General features: G+C 34.7%; 1 protein-coding gene across 7 annotated transcripts in view; it reads left to right on the top strand.

Moving 5' to 3' along the window:
* RNF111 (ring finger protein 111) overlaps positions 1–18,935 on the top strand; it is a 120,092-nt gene that overhangs the window by 67,975 nt on the left and 33,182 nt on the right. For all 7 annotated transcript variants that reach the window (XM_032416986.1, XM_032416987.1, XM_032416988.1 and 4 more), the window contains exons 2-3: positions 3,664–4,562; positions 17,635–17,761. In XM_032416986.1, the coding sequence (XP_032272877.1) occupies positions 3,664–4,562; positions 17,635–17,761 (1,026 nt within the window). The remainder of the gene's footprint in view (positions 1–3,663; positions 4,563–17,634; positions 17,762–18,935) is intronic.

Here is an 18,935-nt window from a genome sequence, read left to right on the forward strand (position 1 = left end):
TGAAAAAAGTGGATGAACAGTGGACATATTTCTAGTTCATTTTCTGATAATTAAAACTTTTATAGAAAAATACAAAATTATCTTATGGATATTTTTAAAAATCTTGTTTCCTTTAGAGCTCTGTAAAATCATCAAATTTCTATTTAATCTTAACAGTACTTAAATTTATCATTGGTTGTAAAAGTCATTCATACCAATAATAATGACTGTTTCTAAACCATATCTCAGTTTAGAGGTAGAGTTCCTCAAAGTTGTATCCATAATCTTAATGAGTTTTTACCCCTCCCCCTTATGCTCATGTAAATTTAATTTATGATGTAAATTGTGAAATCCTAACCCTAATTTTTAGTTTGGAAAGTTAACATTTTTAGTTATTGTGCTTTTTTTCATGCAAGGTTTACTAGTTGGGTATCCTACACTGGTATCAGGAGTAATTGGTATGCTCCTGTCATGACATAGCAATAAAATGATTGACTCAAACCAGTACAAGGAGCGACTAGTCTTGTGGATTCAGTATTGAAGCAATGTATAATAACAAACTAGTCCTAATGTGGCTAAGGAGTTAAGATATATCTGGTACATATTTAACCTCCTTTGTAAATTGGATCAGCCAATAATTTTCATAGAAATAAAAGACTAGATTATAATTTTATCAAATACCAAATAGTTTGGAACATTATTTATTGATCCTTTGTGTTAGTTTTGCTTTTTTAGTTAAAAAAATGCAGTACTGGTGTTTATTTCTTTTCATGAACTTAACTTCTCTTCTTTTTCTCAGTTCAAAATAAAAGCATGAATTAGAATACTCCCCTGGTGGGAATAGCTCAGGTAATATGGGATGTTAATTTTGTATTTGATGACTGCTTGACATGGTAACTCAAGAACAGTTACCTGTGTACAAACACACACCACATACTGTACCATATACCTACCACCTATCCCTTATTCCCTCCCTGCCTCCAGCTAGGCAGACAAAATTCACCAAAACCCAGAGCAGAGTTAACCATAAAGAGTTCATTGTTTTGGCTTTGGGGCATAAACTAATGGAAAAGAAATTGAGTTTAGTAAATTATGCTATGAATCACTTCTTTGTAAATTCACTTATGGATTCTTGTTCTCAGAATTGATCTGTCCATTTGGTGAGTTTTCATTGCCTCTCAGGATCTCCATTACCAGGACCCAGAGGGTGACTTAGTAATTAAGGATGAGGAGTCTGAAGCAGTTTTTTTTTCTTCAGCATATAAAGTTTTATTTCTTCAGAGATCCAACTTATCACAACTCCTGGGAGACATAGATGTCTGAAAGATCCCCAGATTTTTCCAAATGACATGACTCTTTAGTGAGATAAAAGAGAGGTCCATAATTATCTGATGCCCAGAAATTTGGATACTTCTTGACTTTTTGGCAACAGCTTTATGGAGATATAATTCACATACCATTACAACTCTCCCTTTTTAAGTGTATACGTCAGTGGTTTTTAGAATATTCAGAATTGATTAGCTATCACCACAATCAGTTTTAAAACATTTTCAGTTCACTGAAAGTAAATCCGAAACACTTTGGCCATCACATCTCAGTTCTCCTGTTATTCTCCTGTCCCGGACAATCACTAATCTACTTTCTATCTCTATAGCATTGCCTGTTCTGGACTTTTCTTACGAAAGGAATCTTACAAAATGTGGTCTTGTGACTGGTTTCTTTTACTTAGTGTATCGTTTCTGAGGTCATATCATTTTGTAGCATGAAATAATATTTCATTTCTTTTGATTAATGAGTAACCATGGTATGGATTTATTTATTCAATTGATAGACATTTGTATTGTTTGTACTTTTGAGCTGTCATGACTAATGGTACTATGAGTATTGTGGCTACACCATTTTACATTCCAAAGTGGCCACACCATTTTATATTCCCACCAGCAATGTATGAAGATTCCAATTTCTTTATATCCTTGCCAACACTTGTTATTATCTATATTTTTTTATTGTAGCCATCTTAGTGGGCCACCCCTTGAATCTTAAATCACATGTATCTGTACTTTATTGTTGTGATTTGTGTTTTCTTAAATTTAATTATGGTGATCCTTGTCTGATTTGCTGCCTCTTATAATTTGCTCATTGCTGTGCCCATGTGTTCACTGTGTTCCTCCTTTACTACTGATCCTGCTGAACTCCAGACAGGGCTTGATGGCTCATTTTGGATACAGCACTGCCTATCCTTGTAAAAAGGAATTATAGAAGATAGAGGTTTTGATAGCTTTATATAGAAATAGGCTGTTTCTGGGGTGGCTGGCTGGCTCAGTCAGTGGAACATGTGACTCTTGATCTTAAGGTTGTGAGTTCCAGGCCCCATGTTGGGCATGGAGCCTACTCAAAAAAGAAAGAAATAGGCTGTTTCTTTTTTTTTTTTTTTTTAATTGCTGTCATCTGTTCTGATAATAATTATACATTAAAATAAAGTGGGAGACCTGTGAGGTTGTATATTCCTGTAACTGTCATTTGTGGAGAAGGAAAAGACTTGCTACCAAATACCTTTTTATCCTCTCTTTTTAGGACGTGGTTTAAAAGTGCATGTTAAATACAAAACTAATCCATAGTCGTTACAACTTCCAGTAGTTGGAGTGACTGGAAGGGGATTTTTAGGGTGCTGGTTATTTTATGTTTTGTGATCTTGGAGGTTACACACATATGTTCACTTTGTGAGAATTTATCGAGCTACAAATTTAGAATATGTGTCTGTTGTACTTCAATAAAAACTTAAGTTAAAAGTCTTAACATTATTTAATCATATTTTGCACTTTCACATTAACTGCCTTTCTAAAAAATACATTCCATTTTGAGTCATGATATTTAATTACTTTTGTGTTATTACCATTCTCATGTGTACATTGATGTAGATGCATTAATTTCAAATCCCCTTGTTCAGCAGCCCCTAATTTCAAAGATAGAATGATTTAGATACCCTTAGATTAGTTATAGGAAATTTGGTTTTATGTTCTCCTGTGCTGCTTTAACTGACTGATCTTTTGCAACTCACAGTCTTGGCTGGAGTCTTTCTGCGTGTATCTAAAACTTTGTGAAATGTACTAATTGTATATTTTGTCTATCAGTGAGTTTATATTCTCATCAGAGAATAGAATAGTACGAAGAAAAGAACCATGGGGAAGAGAAGCTATATTTATACTAGTTCATTATTTATAGCAATCTGTCTAATACAGTAGCCATCTAGATGTACAAAAAATATTTAATTACCACTTTCAGGATACCAGGAAAAAACATTGACTAATCAAAGTCTTTTGAATTCTAGTCCTTTAATCTATTTTTACTATAATAGATTTTGAAGAAATTGTTAGATTTTAACCAAATATGTTGCTGAAGGTAGAAAGATAATAACAGCAAGGTAAGTTTTTGATTAATAGAAGTTTTCAAGTAGGCTTATGTTCTATGATCTTTATTATATTTCTAAAAATTGGGTATGTGGTAGAGGTATCAGAAAAATGTTTTAAAAGAACAGCAAAATGACTTATTACAACCATTTTATATCCTGGTATATCAGGAAAAGGCAGTTCTCTGTTACAGCGATGTTCTCAGTGGAATCTGAAACTCTTCAGTTAGTGTAGTAAAACATTAACATCCTTTTAAATTTCTAATTGTGTCTTCTAGGCCTTCCTTAAAGTTTCCCATGTCTCAATGGACTCCTGAATATAACAAGTTATATACCTTAAAAGTGGATATGAAGAGTGAGATTCCTTCTGATGCGCCAAAGACACAGGAGAGTCTGAAAGGCATCCTCTTGCATCCAGAGCCCATTGGGGCAGCCAAAAGTTTTCCTGCGGGAGTTGAGATGATTAACAGTAAAGTGGGGAATGAATTCTCTCATTTGTGTGATGATTCTCAAAAACAAGAGAAGGACATGAATGGTAACCAACAAGAACAAGAAAAAAGTGTTGTTGTGAGGAAAAAACGCAAAAGCCAGCAGGCTGGCCCTTCTTACATGCAAAATTGTGTTAAAGAGAACCAGGGAATATTAGGATTGAGGCAACACCTAGAAACACCAAGCGATGAAGATAATGATTCCTCTTTTAGTGATTGTCTTTCTTCTCCTTCATCTAGTCTACATTTTGGAGATTCTGATACTGTGACTTCGGATGAGGATAAAGAAGTCTCTGTAAGACATTCCCAGGCAATTTTGAGTGCTAAAAGTAGAACTCATAGTGCACGGTCCCAAAAGTGGCCCCGGACAGAGACAGAATCTGTTTCAGGATTGTTAATGAAAAGACCCTGTTTTCATAGCAGTTCATTAAGGAGACTTCCATGCAGAAAGAGATTTGTAAAAAATAATTCCTCACAGAGGACACAGAAACAAAAAGAGAGGATATTAATGCAGAGAAAAAAACGAGAAGTGTTAGCCCGAAGAAAATATGCATTGCTCCCCACTTCTAGTAGTTCCAGTGAGAATGACCTCAGCAGCGAATCCTCTTCCAGCTCATCAACTGAAGGAGAAGAAGATTTGTTTGTTTCTACCAGTGAAAACCACCAAAACAATCCATCTGTTCCCTCAGGTAAAAATGTTTCTTAAGTTGAACAAAACATGGAAGCTCTTGCATTGTGTTTGTGCTTAATTCTCTTCTACGTGTTAATGATTTCATTGCTTTTAGAAGGAATATAAGGCTCAATTAACTTTTATTTTTAAGCCATATAAATAAATTGCCAACTGTGGTATTAAACCATGACTCCAATTCTAAGATCAAATTTTTTAATTTTATACTTTTTCGGATAGCTCTGTGATGGATTTCTTTCACATTCAACCGCAGTAAGAACACTAAAATACTTAATATTATTTTTCCTTTAAGTACTCTATTCTTATTACTAGTTACCTTGTCATAATCTTTATAACTGAAAAATAATTTCAAGTATTTGAGAGATGCTTTTATTCTTTTTTTTTTTTTTTTAAAGATTTTATTTATTTGACAGAGAGAGACACAGCGTGAGAGGGAACACAAGCAGGGGGAGTGGGAGAGGGAGAAGCAGGCTTCCCGCTGAGCAGGGAGCCCGATGTGGGACTCGATCCTAGGACCCTGGGACCATGACCTGAGCCGAAGGCAGACGCTTAATGACTAAGCCACCCAGGTGCCCCGAGATGCTTTTATTCTAATACTAGAACACAAACTTTTAGTCCTGATAGTGCTCAGTAGAGCACATGATTGATCAGTTAAAATTGAATTGATAGAGGATTAGCTTGAGAGCATTGTCCCCTCCTCACAGTAAATATTATATTTAACTAGAATAAGATTATGTGCAGTCTCTGAAGTGTAAGTATGTTCCATGTATACCATTTTTACGGTTTGCTGAATTTAAAGGAAGTTTTTGAAGTGAGCATTGAAGAGTAGTGTCTTAGCTGAGGGAAAAGAATACTTTCTTGTGAAAGAATGGGGGATAAAAGGGCTATGATCATGGTTTTTAATACTGACACAAAGGTCTCCCTGTTTTTGCCTGATGTCCTGCTTGTCAAGGGTAGAGCCTGCTAATCTACTGTGCCAATATGCCATTTCCCCTCTCTCTTTTCTCCCTCTATATGGGTTACTTCCTTTTCCAAGACTCCCTTTCCCCTTCCATTTTTATTTTTCTATCTTTGCCAGAACTCCAAAACCAGTAACTTTGATATTTAGTTTTAGCCATGATCAGTTCAGTTTTTTAAACCTACCCAAATGTTTGTTTTAAAGAGTTTGTTGAGATTACCTATAACTGGGAGGAGGTTATAGCAACCATTCTCTGAGGTCTCTTGAGAAACAGGGAGGTGAGAATAGGAATTATCTTGCTTAGTTGCCACATTTCACATTTTCCTCAGGTGGTTAGACTGTGAAGACTTGTTTGGGGAAGAGAGAGCAGCAGAGCCCAATTTCTGCTTGAAATTAATGAGGTAGGATGGTTGGTGATGTGAAGCAGAAGTTCCAAGGAGCTGTAGGCATGTAGGAGGCATGAGAATAGAGGTAATGTAGGCCAATATCAGTGTCTGTTTCTAGGAAGAAAGGAGTTCATATACTCTCAAGTATTCAAGATAAATGCAAACTCTGTAATTCATTTAAAAATCTTATTTAAGGGGGCGCCTGGGTGGCTCAGTTGGTTAAGCAACTGCCTTCGGCTCAGGTCATGATCCTGGAGTCCCGGGATCAAGTCCCACATCGGACTCCCTGCTCAGCAGGGAGTCTGCTTCTCCCTCTGATCCTCCCCCCTCTCATGCTTTCTCTCTCTCAAATAAATAAATAAAATCTTTAAAAAAAAAAAAAAAAAAAAAAAAAATCTTATTTAATACTATAGCATGTGGTTATTGCTGTCTTTCTTGGAAAAATTGCATTATTTCAACTGCATAATACTTTCAGACATTTAAGAGTAATGTTTGTCTCTGGAAACACAAATCCAAATGTTGAAACAAATTCTTTGGATTTTTTTTCTGGTTTTTATTTTTTTAATCTTTTTTTTAAAGATTTTATTTATTTATTTGAGAGAGAGTGAGAGTACACAAGCAGGGGAAGGGGCAGAGGAAGAAGTAGACTCCCCACTGAGCAGGGAGCCCAACGCGGGGCTTGATCCCAGGTTCCTGGGATCATGACCTGAGCCGAAGGCAGATGCTTAACTGACTGAGCCACCCAGGCAGCCCCCTTTTCTGGTTTTTACACCAATGTTTTGTTTTAAACCAATTTGTTTTGTTTTTTTTTTTTAAATAATGGTTTAAGAGTAACATTCACATAGTGTGCAATTTTTTAAGTACCCAGAATGTTTAAAATAAAAAATAAAAGTTTACCACTTCTTAGGTCCCAGTTTTATTACCCAGAAGTAGTCAGTTAGCAGTTTCTTCTCTCCTCAGAAAATGTGGAACATATATAAGGGTAAATAAATAATGGGGTTTTTAAAATATTAGTGTGTATAGTTATATCCTCATTTAAAAAAAATGGTTGCATAGTATTTCCTTTGTATGGATGTTTCATAATTTATTTAGCCAGGTTTTTTTTTTTTTTTAAGATTTTTTATTTATTTATTTGACAGAGAGAGACACAGCGAGAGAGGGAACAGAAGCAGGGGGAGTGGGAGAGGGAGAAGCGGGCTTCCCACCGAGTAGGGAGCCCGATGCAGGGCTCAGTCCCAGGACCCTGGGACCATGACCCGAGCCAAAGGCAGATGCTTAACGACTGAGCCACCCAGGCGCCCCTATTTAGCCAGGTTTTGTTGATGAATATTTGTTGCATTGAACAGCCTTGTGCACACAGTTTTGCACACCTAGGCAAGCATATCTTAAGGAATAATTTCTAAAAGCATATAGGAAGTTACATGCATTAAAAAATTTGCTAGCTGTTGTTACCAGAATGCCCTCCAAGGAATTTTCATCAAGTTCCTTTATCACCCAACAGTAGATGATGTCGTGATGATAATAAAAATACCTAGCACTTTTTGAGTATTTACTCTGTGCTGGTAATGTTCTGAGTGTTTATATGTATTCTCATTTCATTCTCCCAACACTCTTAATGAGGTATATTGTTATCATCACCCTCATTACATATGAAGCATTTGGAAAACTATTTTAGATTGATTTACGTTCAAAAAGTTAAACTGAAATATTTATGGGACATTGCTCTATTATCAAGAAATTTCTTAGATTCTTAAGAGAGAGATTTTCCTTCTAGATGTATTTTTAGTGCTGGCTTTCTGACTCCAATTCCAATATGTCTTAGTGTGTGTTGGGAATTAGGAGAGGGTTTGAATATCTCAAATTTTAATTAGATTTATCTATTATACCTTAATAATATGATTTATATGGATGGGTATTAGTTACTCTAGAGCTGCTAGGACAGCTTTTTCACACACTATCCATCAACGCTTATTGGCTATTGCTGTAGTACTCATGGAAAGAATGTTTGACATGTTAAGTATTTTGTTAGATCTTCAAACTCTCTAAGATAAAACAGTTGTATGTGATTAACTGGTTTTACCAAATCACCTAAGAATGAATTAAGTCAGAAAAAAAAAAAAAAAAAAGAATGAATTAAGTCAGTACTTTACATTGTAACAAACATTAGTTCATTTGTTGTAATCAGTAGATTTCTGGGAAATCCCTATTTGCTCATCCTTATTGTGTTTTAAATTTATTATGGCTCTTTCTTCAAGCCTGGAAAGCCAAAATGACATGTGACTTGGGTTGTTAGTTGCCAGTTAGGTTGAGAATTTATACATCCAGTTTTGTTCCTGATAATATTTGCCAAGAACTTCAGATACTTTAAAACAACTTAATAGAAGCTAAGTTTGAGAGTAGATGTTAATTTTAGTGACATATTTCTGTGATCTATTCAGTGTACTTTAACTGAACTGCTGCTTAAATTCTTATTTTATATAGTCCTTATATTAGCACTGGGAAATCCTCATTTCCCAGTTGTTATTGTTTTTTTTAATTCAGTGACTGTGTTTTTATTTACAGCTTAAAAAATACATCCAACAGGTATATATTCATAATTTCCAAGTGCAGTCCATACTGTATTGACTTGTGTTTTAAAAGTTTAAAAGTTTAAAAACTTTTATCCTTAAAACTTAAAACCTTAAAAGGTTTTAAGATAAACTTTAAGATAACCTGTGGAAATGTAAAGTCCTAATATTAAGAATTACATTTGTGAATATTTCTTTTCGTCCTTTTCCAAAAATAACACTGATAGAGGTTTTTGTTGTTATTTTTATATGGAAATGTTCATACATAAAAATAGAAGTATACCTACATAATCTAGCTTCAATTTTCAGCATCCTGCCATTCTTATTTTATCTCTCACCCCTCGCTTTTTTTTTCTGGAGAATTTCAGAACAATTTCTAGACATCATAGCATTTAATTTGTTTTGTATACTGCGTATTTTCTGCAAACTGGTAGTTAGATCTAAAAGCTTGATTTGATTCAAGTTCAGTTTAGCAACACTTCCTTGGTGGTGCTGTATACTTCCTGTTGCATCACTTGTTAAAGTTGATGAGAGGGTTCAGATGGTGTCATTCTGATCCTTTCACCCTAAATTCCCCCATCAGCATTTCATGTAGTATTAGCAACAGCTTTGACGACCTTGCCTGGGTCCATTATTTCATTAGGCAAAGTGTTGACTTTCTGTCGTTCTGCTTACATTTATTAATGGAGGTTCTTCTACAAAGAATTCTTCAACTAATTGCTTATTATGAAATGCAGTCCATATAGGAAAGGCAAGATGAATGTTTGATTTTTCACCTTAATTTACCACTTTTCAGAATGAATCTGTACTCTAGCAATATTTTTCATTTTCAGGTATCATTATGAACTCATGGGTTATAGTATAGTTGATGTATTGTAATCTTTTTATTTTTTTGATGCTTGAATAGTTTCATCTGTGGCATGTGGGAGCATCTTCAAATTGGGTTTATGTCCTTTTGATACCACCCCAGTGGTCTCTGACAAGATGGTCTCTGATAAAAGATGGTCCACATTGATACTTTACACTACTTGCCTCAAACCTGGAAAACAACCATTTTTTTTTTTTTAATTACTACTAATTTCCTTTTATTGAGAAGTGATATTTAGAGGTTATAGACTGGGAATTGTGTTCATTGCTCTGCTGAGTTCTGTTATTGCTTTCAGCTTTTTTAATGGATAAAATTAGGAATATATAAAGATTTTAGAAAGCGATAAATCATTAATTTATATGACTATTTCCATTGAAAGTTTGGGATTAGGATTTTTATGTAAACTTGTGTTTTATATTTGATCTCTTTACTCTTACATTGACAATCTTGATTCTTAACAATATGAACAATTGCTTTTTTGCTTTATCCTATACATCCTATAAATACATATAAATGAACGTTCATAAATGAATACAAATGGAAATATTTATAATTATTACTAATAGTAATGCTAATAAATGTAAGATTTTTCTGGTTCCTTTATGCTGTTGGACAGTATTCTATGAGGTTATGCCACCAATCAGTTAATTAATTTTAAAGATTTTATTTGAGAGAGATCGTGAGAGAGAGAGTACAAGCAGGGGGAGCCGCAGAGGGAGAGGGAGAAGCAGGCTCCCTGCTGAGCAGGGTGCCCAACACGGGGCTCGATCCCAGGACCCTGGGATCATGACCTGAGCTGAAGGTAGACGCTTAACCAACTGAGCCACCCAGGCGCCCCGTGTTTTCATTACTTTTAAATTTTGGTTTGTTATTCCATCTTTTTTCTGTTCAGAAATGTAAACAGGGGTGCCTGGGTGGTTCAGTTGGTTAGGCGTCTGCCTTGGGTTCGGGTCATGATCTCAGGGTCCTGGGATCAGGCCTCACTTCAGGCTCCCTGCTCGGTGGGGAGCCTGCTTTTCCCTCTCCCTCTGCCCCTCCCCCATGCTCATGCGCTCTCTCTCTCTCTCTCTCAAATAAATAAAATCTTTAAAAAAATGTAACCAAATAATGCATATTATTCTCTCCTTCTCTTAAAATGTCTCTCTTGATTTTTCACCAAACTATATAGAATTGTTAGGGTATAGAGATTATAGAGGAATAAAAGTATGTGTGTGTGTGTGTGTGTGTGTGTATACACACACATAAGATATATATATATAATACAAAGGATATATGTATACACATTTGTATTTGTATATATACACACTATTATTCCTTTATTCATTGCTCTTCATTCCTCTTTATTTTTATTTTTTTTTATAGCTTTGTAGTATTCCATTGTATAGTTACACCAGAGGTTGTTCAATATATTGATGAATAGTTTGCAGCCTTTTGCTGTTAAAAACAGCAATGCAATGAATAGCTTTTTGTATATGTTATTTCATATTTTTGCCATTGTATCTTTGGAATAGAATTCTAGGAGAGGATTGTTGGGCCAAAGATAAATGAATGTATTATTTTTAAAATATGGCCAAATTTCTCTCTGTGGGGATCATAACCATTTTGGATGCTCACCAGCAATATTTGAGAGTGCCAGTTTTCTCAAAGCCTTTCCAACAATTTGTCGTCAGATTTTAGGTTTTTTGGTCCATCTGACAGGTAAGAAATAGTTTGCCAGCATTTTAAAAATTTTTCATAAGTAATGTTGCATATCTTTCATATGTTTTTTATTTTTCAAAAGATTTTATTTGGGGTGCCTGGGTGGCTCAGTTGGTTAGCGTCTGCCTTTGCCTCAGGTCATGATCTCAGGGTCCTGGGATCGAGCCCCACGTCAGGCTTCCTGCTGCCTCTGCCCCTCACCCCTGCTCATGCTCTCTCGCTCGCTCTGCTCTCTCTCTCAGATATTTGAAGTAAAGAAAAATTTGAGAGAGAGAGCAGAGAGGGTGTGAGCAGGTGGAGGGGCAGAGGGAGAGGGAGAGAGAGAATCCTAAGCAGACTCTGCGCTGAGCACAGAGCCCGGTTCAGGGCTTGATCCCACCATCCTGAGATCATGGTCTGAGCCGAAATCAAGAGTCAGACACTTAACCAGCTGAGCCACCCAGGCACCCCTTTTCATATGTTTAAAGGTCATTCTATTTCTCATGATCACTCTCTTCATATCTTTTGCCTGTTTTACAGTCAGGATGTTGGTCTTCATTTTTCTGTCCATTTTCAGACCCTTTATATATATTGGGAACATAAATCCTATATAATAACACATTTCTCCCAAATTTGTCATTAGTCCTTTGACTTTGTTACACTTTTTTATCATGCCAAATCTTTTTTTTTTGGTTAGTCACATTTATTAACCTTTATCTTTACTGTTTCTGGGTTTTGAATCATAATTAGGGAAGTTTTTCCCACTCCAAGTTTATAAGAGAAATAACCATTTTTCCCCTAGCCCTTGCATTATTCACTTTTTCTTTTTTTTTAATTTAAAGCACGCATCTATTTGATGTTTATCCTCATGTACAGTATGAGGAATGAATCCATTTTTTTTTAATGTGGCTATGCAGTTGTCCCAAAACAAATCATTAAAAATTTTCCTTCTCCTATTGACTTGAGATACTGTATTTTTAATATGTTAAATGTCCCTAGGCATTTGGACCTATTTGGAGTTTTCATTATGTTCCATTGGTCTATGCTTACACTAGAAGCACACTGTTTTAATTATAGACTTTTATATTTTCTTGGTTATTTTTGCCTGTTTATTCTTCCAAGTGAACTTATGAGCTTGTTTATCTGAGGATAGTGGTAGTGGGGAGATACATGATGGTATTCTTATTGGGATTGTATTTGTTGGCTAAAGTAGGGTGAACTGACATATTTAGTATTTTGGGTATTCCCATCTAGTTTTGTATTTGGCAGGGAATGTTTTATAGCTTTTTTTTTTCTTAAAGAAAATGGCTTCATTGAGGTATAATTTACGTACTGTAAAGTTCATCATTTTAAGTATATGATTCAGTTATTTTTAATAAACTTAGAGTTGTGCGGCCATTACCACGATGCAGTTTTAGAACATTTCCATTAATCCCAAAAGATCCCTCTTGCTTGTTTGTATTTAATCCCTATCCAATCCTCAGTCCCACACAACCTAATCTGTTACTGTCTCTAAGGACTTGCCTTTTCTGGACAGTTCATATAAATATATGTGTGTGATCTTTTGTGTCTGGCTTTTTTTGGTAAGTGTAATGTTTCTGAGGTTCATCCAGGTTGTAGCAGGTATCAGTAATTAGTGTTTATTACTCAGTTCTTTTATAGTATTCCATTGTATGGATATACCACATTTATTTTGTTTACCCATTTGTCAGATGATTGACATTGAATTGTTTCCAGTATTTGGCTACTGTGAACATTTGGGTACAAATCTTTATGGATATGTATGCTTTCATTTCTGTTGGATAGATACCCAACAGAAGAATCCTAATGAGGAGTTAGAGCTGTTACAACTTGAGTAAGTTTGTTACTGCAAAAGACAGGAGCAGTAGCAAAAGCAGCTGGTAGCAGGAAGATTCTGCTTTTGATAGTAACTAGCACCTGCATGTTGGGTGCTTATAGCACTGTTAATGTAGTTTATGTGAAAGAGTATGAGCTCTGGAATTGAAATTAATTTGAATTCCCAGTGTTGCTTACTATTTGACAAGTCATTTAAACTTGCTAAGTTTCAGTTTCTTGATAGAGCTAGACACACAGAATATTGGACATGGCACAAAGTATGTGCCCTCGAATTGGAAGCTATTATTATTAGCATCATGCCAGACTTAAGACAAAGAGGGACCAGGTAATTGATGATTATAGTGTTTGAAATTTCTTACAGATGCTGCCAAGAGAATCTGTGATCTCTTATCAGGGAATAGAAGTGGTTGTTGAGTTCATGAAGAACTCTCTCAGAGAAGCCATTATTTTTGTGACCTGTATTAAAGTACCTACATTCTTTCCAGGCTGTTACCTGTTATTTTTCTCATTATTTTTTCCTTTTCTTCATTATGTTTTAAAAGGTACAAACAACATAAGTAATCTTAAAAGAAATTGTTAAAATCATCTAGGGTCCTACTACTCTAATGTCTTAGCTATATTCAAATTACCTGTCCTTTAATACTTCTAAATATAAGAGACAACGTGAAAATAAAATTGTTCCAGTAAGAAGTGACCTATTCTCCTGATTTTAAGTAGTACTGAGGTTTAACTTCATACTTTTAGGAATGTTTCCTGTAAATTTTGTTTTAAAGAATTGTCATTCTAGAAAAAACACTAAGTTATAGATATCCAAATCATGCCTGTTGTGATTATTTAGTTACAAGTATTATGTTCAACTTATGCTTGCCAAGTTCCTTTTTAGAAAAATGATACTTAAGCAGTAGAGTAAGAGTGTATCAGTTACTTATATAACCTTTAGTTACACAAACCATGTTCATAAAAAATTATGTAAATTGCATTTTAATGCATTAACAAAGCTAGCTTTGTATCACTTATCACTGGAACTTCAAAATATTACATTTATGTTAGATTTTGCTTGTTTATAAGGTGTTTATAATGTTTGGTTATTTTTTTTACAGGCTTTTAAGGAAATTTCATGTACACAATACATGGAGAGAAATCACTAATAAAGTTTATATGCAGGTGTAGCTTTTCTCTCCATGTAGAATGGTAATGTCCAGTAGATGGGTTAAAATAAGGGAAGTATTAAAAAAAAATCTATGATTTATTTATATGTATAATGCTTTTAGTTTTAAATATATAATCCTTTTTGTACTCCTGCCTTAAGCTGCATCATGTGCATGATTATGAAGGAAAAATTGGAAAAGCAATTTGGAAATTGAATGTAAGATATTATTTTAAATAGACACTCAAGTGCTATTTTTTTCCTCTGCCTATAAGATATATTTAGGCTGTTAAAAATACATTCTACCTCAATATGTCTATGTGTGTAGTCTTTAGAACTTAGAAACTACTTCAGAAATAACTTTCTCCAAATCAGATCATCTTTCATTGACTCTGATTTTCCGGGGCCTGCTCTGTTCTCCTCTTTGAAGTATCAGAGAGTACATCGTAGATCTTTGCAATGGGCTTGTACCTCCTCCAGATACTGGCCAGCTTTTGAAATAGTGCAGATGTTTGATGATGTACAGTTGTATTAGAGATGAAATTCGACATTTCCAAGGAATGGCACCTTGGGTGAAGGAATAGATTGCATAAACTCCACTATGACAAAGTTGAACCATTTGTTGTCATTGTGGTAAGCAAGAGTTCAGTAAAAATTGGGTAAAAATGCATATACAGTATCGATGGTATAATTACATACTAGGAGAAAATAAGAATAAAGGGAGCTCATTTAGAAGAGCAACAAGGAGAATGAAGTCTCTGAGAATAATCTTAATAGGAGTATATTTGGCCTCTGTGAAGAAAATTATATAGCTTTATTAGCATTTATAATCAGACCAAACCTACAGGTGTTCTAGAGATTTATAAAAGATATTGGTAGATGGCAAGATATATTCTTGGATGAAAAAATATATTTTATAGATATGTCAGGACTTCATTAGTGTTGCTTAATGCCAGTTCAGTCCAAGTCTCAAGAATTTTCCTTTTCCCTTGATTGTATAATCCTAAAGAATTAGGAAAACCTGAATCTACTAGGTATCAAAATAGAATTATTCTAGTCTTTTCAACAGATGTTATTGGGACAGTTGTAGATCCACATGCAAAAGAGATTAATTTAGACCTTTTATGTCATGTCAGACACAAAAATTAACATAGACCTAAATGTAAGAGCTAAACTATACAGTTCTAGAAGAAACATAGGAGAACTTCTCAGTGACTTTCTTAGGCAGGGATTTCTTAAATGTGTCACCAAAAGCATCATGCATAAAAGAAATTGCTAATTTGGATTTCATCAAACGTAAAGACTTTTATGCTTCAAAAGACACCATTAAGAAAATGAAAAGTTGTGGAGCCTGGGTGGCTCAGGTCATGATGTCAGGGTTGAGGCCTCGAGTCCCATGTCGGGCTCCTCACTCTGAGGTGAGCTGGCTGGAGATTTTCTCTCTCTCTCTCTCCTCTCTGCCCCTCCCCTCTCTGTGCTCGGGAGAGGGAGAGAGAAACCCAAGCAGATTAATGTTCATAGCAGCTTTATTTGTAATAGCCAAAAATGAGAAAAATCCAGATGTCCATCAACAGAAGTATGGATAAACAAATTGTGATATATTCATATGATAGGATACCACTCAATAATAAAAAAGAATGAACTGTTGATACACACAGCTGCATGAGTAAATCATGAATGACTATTTCACTGAATGAAAAATCAGACACAAAAGTGTATATAATGTATGATTCCATATTGATATAGAACTCTTGAAAATACAAACCAATCCATAATGACAAAATTCAGGTCAGTTGTAGGAATTGTAGGAATGGGCATGGAGAGATGATGATTGACTGAAACAGAATCTTTTAAGGGTGTTGGAAATGTTCTAAAATTGGATTGAGGTGATGGTTGTGTTCTATAAATTTACTAAAACTGGTGAAATGTGCACTTAAAATGGGTGAAATTTTTAGCTCTCAGTATTCGTATGGGAAAATTCTTATTAAAAACATGACTTGTAAACTCTTGGCAAACCTTTACGTTGACAGGTAATAGTAATGAACAGGGAGGAATGTTTTTAAAAAGGTTAAAAAAAGAAGACATTCAGTACCAGATTTGTGAAAAATAAAGCAAGAGAAGAAACGGAACATGATTTTTATTTATTTATTTTTTACCATCTTAACCATTTTTAAGTGTACATTTCAGTGGTATTAAGTATATCCACATTGTTGTGAAACAGATCTCCAGAACTTTTTCCTCTTGCAGTTTGAAACTCCATACTCATTAAATAACTACCTTTCCCCTCTCCCCCCAGCCCTAGTAGCTACCGCTCTACTTTCTTTATGAATTTGACTGCTTTAGATCCACCCATAAGTGGAATCATACAGTGTTTTAAAATTTTTTTGTGACTGGGTTATTATAGCATAATGTCCTGAGGATTTGTTCATGTTGTAGCATGTGATAGGAGTTCTTTTCTTTAAGGCTGAATAATATTCCATTGTGTGCATATACAATATTTTGTTTATCTGTTCATCCATTGATGGACATTTGTGTTGTTTTCACCTATTGGCTATGAGCATGGGTGTGTAATATCTCCTTGAGACAAAATGTGAATTTTAAAGTATGAAAGTTATACCTTAGAGAAGCTGTTTTAAAAAATAGAATTCCCTTATAATAAGAATCTTTGTCAAAGGGGATAAATAGATGGCATTAAAATATAACCTCAAACATGTAAGAATATTTAAGGGAGTTATCAAAATTTAATGGGAGGAAAGAAAGGATTTTTCAGTAAATGGTTTGGGGATAACTAGTTAGCCATGGAGAGACAGGGCCGGATTCTATTTATAATCTTACCTAATGCCTTAAACATAATTAGTTCCAGATGAAATAATTAAGGAAATACATTGAACCGAGTTTATCTGTCCTTCCAATAAGGATGCCCTTTCCAAACTTAGAATAATTTAGAAAAGAACATATACCAAAAAATGACATTTCATAGTAAAACCAAAAATTACTTTATATTTCTTAAAAAAATACCATATCTTGTTTAACAAAAAAACGAAACTCTTGGGTAAAACATACAACAAATGTAGTTATTATGGAATATAAATATGTAAGATCTTAATACCTTTAGATATTACAGGATTAATATATCTATATAAGATCATACAAATAAATATGGAAACCACTAAAAGTTGTAAATAACAAACAAAAATCATAAAGGAGGAAATAAACATGAAGACATAGATTAAGAGAGTAAGTACAATTTTCACTATATGTGTTTAACTCTGTTTTTAAAAAAAACTTTCATTTTGACAGGTAAGATTTTTAGTTTTTTTTTTTTTTAAAGATTTCATTTATTTGACAGAGAGAGACACAGCGAGAGAAGGAACACAAGCAGGGGGAGTGGGAGAGGGAGAAGCAGGCTTCCTGTGGAGCAGGGAGCCCGATGCGGGACTCGATCCCAGGACCCTGGGATCATGACCTGAGCCCAAGGCAGACGCTTAACAACTGAGCCACCCAGGCGCCCAAGATTTTTATTTTTAGTTTTATAATGAATTTCATAGCCTTCAAAGTCGGAAGTAAAAAATTTTTGTCTGTCAGTTTAAAATGTTTTCCTTTCTGTTTCCAGGAAGTATTGATGAAGATGTTGTGGTGATAGAAGCTTCCTCCACTCCCCAGGTCACTGCCAATGAAGAAATTAATGTTACCTCAACTGACAGTGAGGTGGAGATTGTAACAGTTGGAGAAAGCTATCGGTATGATTTTAATTCCTAGTTGTATATGTGAAGGGTTTTTTTTTTTTTTAAGATTTTATTTATTTATTTGAGAGAGAGAGCGAGCGAGCAAGTAGGGGGAAGGAGCAGAGGGAGAGGGAGAAGCAGGCTCTCTGTGCCGAGCACAGAACGCCATGTGGGACTTGATCCCAGGACTCTGAGATCATGACCTGAGCAGCTGAAATCAAGAGTCAGAGGCTTAACTGATTGAACCACTCAGGCGCCCCTATGTGAAGTTTTAAATATAAATATTTAAACATATCTGTGCTGTGGATATTTACATTCTTTTACCCTTTTTTTGGAGACCTCATGTGAGCACATACCAGATAAGTGGTTTTCAAACCAGGTTGCGTTAGACTCACCTGGGAAGATTATAAAGTAAAGATAAAACTGTTCTCTGGATCATATCCCAGATGAGCAGAATCAGAATCTTGGGGGTCAGTATTTTTTAAGCACTGCAAGTGTACAATGAGAGTTAAGAGTTACTGCTATAGATAAACAGTAATTTTACTTAGTGCTTTCCAAAATTTTGTTTTATGATTCAGAGAGTTCATGAACTTCTTTGACGTTTAGATGTGAATAAAACATAAAGTGTTGAAAAATATTAAGGAGTATTGATGTTGAAGTATTCTTTTTTTTAATTATTAACATATAATATATTATTTGTTTCAGGGGTATAGGTCTGTGATTCATCAGTCTTACACAGTACACAGTGCTCACCACAACACATACCCTCCCCAATGTTGAAGTATTCTTTTTTGTTACAATCTGTTTCAAGATCTCATTGATACCATTGAAGTTTATGCTATTAGAGCGCAACCTAGTATAGAACATATTTTTACAGTGCTGTTGTCCTTCACTCAGTAATTCATATAAGCCCCGTACTAAAAAATGAATGAAAAATTCTCATTTCTTTTAATAAATAACTGTAAATAACATTGCCCTTTTGTGAATCACTTTGACCAAAAAAAAAAAAAAAGAGAGAGAAAAAAACCCCTAACAGTGTTCATCTTGTGCTTTAGATGATTACAAATACTGGTGAGAGAAGCAGTGAGGTGTTCCTTTATTCCATTTGGTATACCAAACTAATCTATGGAGGAACCTTAATTTTTGTGTTGGAATGAATTGAGAAATGCACATGCTCAAGGTGTTTTAA

Source organism: Phoca vitulina, unplaced genomic scaffold (genome assembly GCF_004348235.1).
Source record: "Phoca vitulina isolate PV1807 unplaced genomic scaffold, GSC_HSeal_1.0 scaffold20, whole genome shotgun sequence".
Lineage (NCBI taxonomy): Eukaryota > Metazoa > Chordata > Mammalia > Carnivora > Phocidae > Phoca > Phoca vitulina.